The sequence below is a fragment of the Bubalus kerabau genome, chromosome 17 (assembly GCF_029407905.1).
Source record: "Bubalus kerabau isolate K-KA32 ecotype Philippines breed swamp buffalo chromosome 17, PCC_UOA_SB_1v2, whole genome shotgun sequence".
NCBI classification, from domain to species: Eukaryota; Metazoa; Chordata; class Mammalia; order Artiodactyla; family Bovidae; genus Bubalus; species Bubalus kerabau.
The window spans coordinates 16,944,416-16,950,117 of record NC_073640.1 but is presented as its reverse complement, the minus strand read 5'-3'; the positions used below and the strand labels follow the sequence as shown (position 1 = coordinate 16,950,117).

The 5,702-nt window shown below is 59.8% G+C and overlaps 1 protein-coding gene across 1 annotated transcript; it reads left to right on the top strand.

The window, feature by feature from the left end:
- Positions 1–228: 228 nt before the first annotated feature.
- On the top strand, positions 229–4,516 carry LOC129630593 (thyrotropin-releasing hormone receptor-like). The gene is made up of 3 exons (XM_055551113.1): positions 229–596; positions 1,497–1,881; positions 4,109–4,516. The coding sequence occupies exons 1-3, from the start codon at positions 229–231 to the stop codon at positions 4,514–4,516; spliced, it is 1,161 nt and encodes a 386-aa protein (XP_055407088.1).
- Positions 4,517–5,702: the final 1,186 nt, after the last annotated feature.

The following is a 5,702-nucleotide window of genomic DNA, read 5'->3' as shown; positions in this document are numbered from 1 at the left end:
GCTGGCAGAGCCAGTGACTCGCTGACTACATTTACGGCAGAGACTGGAAGGAGCGTCCCTGTTGTGTCCTCTTGGCCAAGCAGTCACCTCATGCGTGCTGGGTCCCTGTGTGTCCCCGGGGCCGGGCTCTCAGGAGAGGCAGGTGTTTGTCCAGTGGCACGAGGCCCCAGCCAATAGCGTGGACACCTCCCGGAATCCCCCTGCTCCCCCAGCTCCTGAGAAGCCACCATGGAGAATGGGAGTGGGCCAGGCAGCCCCAGCACCATGTCCCTGGCTCCCAGTGAGGCTGTCCTGGGCCCTGCGTACAAGGTGGTCTCCGTCTTCCTGGTGCTCCCCGTGTGCGTGGTGGGCATCGTGGGCAATGCCATGGTGGTCCTGGTGGTGCTGACCACCCAGGACATGCACATGCCCACCAGCTGCTACCTGGTCAGCCTGGCCCTGGCAGACCTCACTGTGCTGGTGGCTGCAGGGCTGCCCAATGTCTCCGGGAGCTTGGCTGGGCAGTGGGTGTACGGCGGCTGCCTGGGCATCACCTATTTGCAGTATCTGGGCATCAATGCCTCCTCCTGCTCCATCCTGGTGTTCACGGTGGAGAGGTATATGCACCCCCAGTACCCGCCCCCGCCAACAGGTCAGGACTTCCTGGCTGTGATCCTTGGTAAACTGAGGCTGCTCTCCTTTAATGAAGGGGGTGCTGGGTGAGACCCTGGAGGAGCCCAGTGGAGGGGGGGCAGGTGCCTGGAAGTGGGTTTCTCATCTCACCTCGGCTGCTGACTTGCTTTGGGATGCCAAGGCAGCCTGGCACTCCTCGGGCACAGTGTTCCCCTTGGGAATGTGGGCGCTGGACCGGACAGTCTCCTGGGCCCGTTCCAGCTCTGCAGTTAACACCTGAGAGGCAATTCAGTGTCTCAGGAGGTAAATGCTGAAGCCCGCTGACTGGGTTCAGTATCAGCTCTGCTTCTTCCCAGCTGTGTGGCCTTTGGCATATTGGTCCAGAGACTCAGTGTCTCATCCAGGACCACACAGACTGGGGACAGAACCCAGGCCTCTGACTTACATACACTGGCCCAGTCCTGCCTCTTGCCCGCTGTGCCATCTGGGGTCACAGTGTCCTTGACCACTTAGCCCGAGACCTTTGGTGGTGAGCAGTAGGAAGCCTGCCGGAACTTGCACAGAGGTCAGGGTCTTTGCAGGGGCACCTCTGCCTCGTGGGCCTGGCCGGACCTTAAGGGGCTGTGTGTTCTGACTCGGGCCCACTCTCCCCTCTTTAGACTGGTGCCTTGTTCTGCCAGCCCCCGAGGCTGCCTCAACGTGGCCATTCCGCTCCCCAGATCTCCACAACCTCCCAGGTCCATAGTGAAAGGGCCAGTTAAACCATCACATCATATTCGGTTCCTTATCGGGGAATCTGATTGGCTGAGTGCGTCAGGTGTCCCTACTGCAGCCCAATAGCCCAGGAGGGCAGGTGGGTCACGGGACCACCCTGTGGCCTGGAGGTACATCGCCATCTGCCACCCAATGCAGGCACAGACCATGTGCACCACGGCACGGGCCAAGCGAGTCGTGGTGGGCATCTGGGGGACCACGTCTGTGTACTGCCTGCTCTGGTTCTTCCTGGTGGACCTGGATGCTGGTGGGTGCTGGGGCCTGCAGTGCGGCTACCCGGTGGCCTGCAGCCTGTACCTGCCCATCTACCTGCTGGACTTCACCGTCTTCTTCCTCACATCCCTACTGGCAGCCACAGTGTTCTATGGACTTATTGCAAGGATCTTGTTCCGGAGCGCCCTGGAGCACCTGCCACAGCTTGGGGACCAGCACGGGGACAGTGAGGCCCAGACGGAGGCAAGAGCCCTGGGGAGACAGCCCTGTGAGCCAGGCGGGGTGCGGGGGCCAGCTGCCACGAGGCCAGAGGCTTCCCTTCATCCAGGAAGCAGGTACGAGGTCTCCCCAGGCTGGGGGGTGGGTGGGGGCGGTTTGCACAGAGATAGGGAGTTTCAGCAAAGGGGTGAATGGACGGGGCTGGGGTGCTGGCTCCACCCCTGTTCACCCACTCACTCAGCAGGTGTCTCTGGGCACAGATTGTGTGCCCAGCAAGATTCTAGGTGCTGGAAGCTGGGGAGAACAGAACAAGATAAACATCCTGCCTTTGGGGCTCATGGTAAGACAAGTAAACACTTGTTCTGCAGAACTTGTTCCCTGCAGAGGGAGTTTAGGGGAAAGTTCAAAAAGGCCTTGCTGAGGTGACAACTGAATTAAGATCTGAGATTGGCAGCAGGGCAGACCAAGCAGATACCCAGGAAGTGGTTCAGGTGGGGAGAAACAGAGGGAGGCCCTGGTGCACGAATGGTCAGGAAGGATGGGGGGAGTGGGGTGGACACTCCGGGGGTCCTGGAAGCACTCAGCCCTGACTGGGGCAACTCTGGGGGTCCTGAGAGGAGGGACCACATCTCAGGGTTCAGGGGATCCGTACATGTTTGCAGCCCAAGACAGGCGTGTACAGGCTCCCATGTGTAACCACGACGGGCACGTGGAGAGGCTGAGGCGGGGGTGGGCTGAGCAGAGAGGGTTCCTGTGGATGAGCAGCTGAGACGTGAGATGGGGAGAAACAAAGGGGGAGACATAGAGACCAGGGGAGAGGGAGGCAGAGAGACAGACACAGAGAGGGAGACGGGGAGAGAGAGAGAGGGAGGGACTGGGAAAGAGACAGAGACAGAGACAGAGAGGGAGACACAGAGAGAGACAGACGAAAACAAACAGTGAGAGGGAGAGACAGAGAGAGACTGAGAGACAGAGATACACACACACAGAGACAGAGGGAGAGAGACATGAGGAGACAGAGGGAGAGACAGAGAGAAACGGAGAACCAGAGGCACTGAGTGGTCAAGGCCTGCCTGCACTCAGGCTGTAGCATGGCCCCAGCACAAAGCTACAAACACACAGGCGGCACACTTCCTGGGGCAAAAGAGTGATGACTTCATTGGGGTCCCTCACCCCCACCTCCCCACAGACCAATTCCTAAAGGACACTGCAATTCTCCTGATGCCACAAGTGGAGACAGAGGCTCAGAGAGGTGCAGGGGGCTGGCTGAGGTCACCCAGCTTAGGCTTGCTGGCCTCAGCACTCACACTCCCACCCTCTGCCCCCCGCACTCTGGAGGTAGCAGCATGCAGAGGCCAAGATAGAGCAGGCAAGGGGACCCCCTAGACCTCCTCTCAGCTCTGGGGTCCTCAGGAAGTTCTCTGCACGGATCAGTGATGGCTGTCCCTCTGTGTGGCCAGGACATATGCCGGTTCCCCTCCCACTGACCCTCCTCCCTCCCAGAGATGCCGTGCCCCTGGGCTGGCGGTGGGAAGTTGGAGCCCAGCACGTCCCTTTCCTCAGCCCGCCTGGCGTCTCACTCCTGAGCTGGAAGAACAGAATGGGGTGCAGACCGGGGACGTGACTGTGGCTGGCGGGCCAGCAGGACAGTGGCGTGCACAGACGGGCTGCAGGAGAAGCTGGCTCATGGTGCACATGCTGTGTGATCGCTCACTCGGAGCCTCTGCTTCCTCTTACTGTTTTTTTTTTTTTTTTTTGCCTCAAGGCTTGTGGGGTCTTAGCTCCCCAACCAGGGATTGAACCTGAGCCACAGCAGTGAAAGCCCCTGAGTTTTAACCACTGAACTGCTGGGGAATTCCCTTCCTCTTCCTCCAGGTGGAGGTGATACAGCACCACTGGGAGGCCGGCTGCAGGGAATGTAACCCGAGTGCCAGCAGCCACGGCGCCCACTTGGGCTTCCCTGAGGCACCACTCCAGGCATCCAGTCTTTATTTGCTGGGGGTCTGAGAGGTCTAGGGGGCGGGGTGCACCAGGGGGCACAGGGCAGTGAGCATTTACCACCCGAGGCGGGGCTATTCCATCAGTGTGTCGACCACTACAGCTTTGAATGCCGGCCCTGGGTTCCTGCACAGGAAATGTTTAGTGTAGAGCCCAGTGGGTATGCTGTAGTAATTTCAGTGATATTGCAATTACGTTCTCATCACACGCTCAGCAAACACATCCTGAGGCAGGAGCCCCAGCCTCAGCTCAGCCGCTGGCCCTGCTGGCCCCACGGTGTGAAGGGCAACAGTGGTTGCCCACCCGGCCCTCCCGCTCGCAGGTCACCAAGATGCTGGTGGTGGTCGTGCTGCTCTTTGCCGTCCTGTGGATGCCCTGCCGCACGCTGGTGCTGCTCAACTCCTTTGTGGCCCAGCCCTTCCTGGACCCTTGGGTGCTCCTCTTCTGTCACACCTGCATGTATGCCAACAGCGCCATCAACCCCATCATTTACAGCCTCATGTCCCAGAAGTTCCGGGCGGCCTTCTGGCAGCTATGCCAGTGTGGGCCACAGAGGTGCACGGCTGGCCTCAGCACCGCCAGCTACAGCATGGTCCGAGAGACCCCCCAGAAGGCGCAGACCAGTGGGAGTGAGGTCGTCGGCCCTCAGGCAGCTGAGCCCCCACTCCCGCAGCAGGTGCCTGGATTCAGCACGGTCTGAGGGCTGCCCTCCCCCTGCCCAGCCCCTCCCGCCTCCTTTGGTTTGCTCCCCTGCTGGATCCTGTCTGCTGATGGCTAGCAGGGCCAGGAGATGGGCAGACACCCCTTTGCCAATGGCTCCCTGAGCCTCCCGCCTCCTCCCCTGTGAGCTCTGTCCCTGGGCCACAGTGCGAGAGTGGGGCTGTCTTCGGTCAGGAACAGAGCAGAGTGCTGTTTCTTCTGGCCTGCTGCTGCTGCTGCTAAGTCGCTTCAGTTGTGTCCGACTCTGTGTGACCCCATAGACGGCAGCCCATCAAGCTCCCCCATCCCTGAGATTCTCCAGGCAAGAATACTGGAGTGGGTTGCCATTTCCTTCTCCAATGCATGAAAGTGAAAAGTGAAAGTGAAGTCGCTCAGTCGTGTCTGACTCCCAGCGACCCCATGGACTGCAGCCCACCAGGCTCCTCCGTCCATGGGATTTTCCAGGCAAGAGTACTGGAGTGGGGTGCCATTGCCTTCTCCGTCACTGAGCCATAAACAGGAAGCCTTCCTGTGCCCTCTTGCTCTGAGGCGTCCAAGCTCTGCCCTTGAGGAGCCCGCTTTGTTGACTACTGCCCTCTACATCCAGGGATGCAGGGGAGTTCACAGCGTGGGACAGCTTAGGCCCCAGGCTTCCTCCTCTCAGGCTCCATCACTTTTCTGGGTGGAACACTGCAGCCAAAGGCATTGACAATTCAGGTGGCAGGGGCCAGAAAGAGCCTTCCATCGGGGAGCTGGATGGGTTTCTGGACCAGCTGGTGGGACCGTCGCCTGGCCTGACTCTCAGAATCTCAGGCCTGTTTCCTCCCCACCACTTCCCTGCAGTTGCTCCATGTGGTAACTGGTTTCAAGGAATGCAGATCAACGATAGTCACCTCTGCTTTGACACCAAGAACCAGTGGAGCCTGGACTGAGGGCCACGTGTAGATGGCCAGGACCAAGGACCCTCGCACCAGCCCTCAGGTCAAGGACCCTGGAGGTGGCCTTCCCTGTACCACGTGATCTGGCCTTGTACCTGCCCTGTACCACGTGATTTGGCCAGGACCTGGCCTGTTTACCTGGCGGAAGGTGGCAGCTAAGCTGGATGAACTGATGCCCAGCCTTCTATTAGTGCACATAGCTGTCCACCCTGCTGATCCACCAATAAGGAGAGAGAGCTGGTGTGAGTG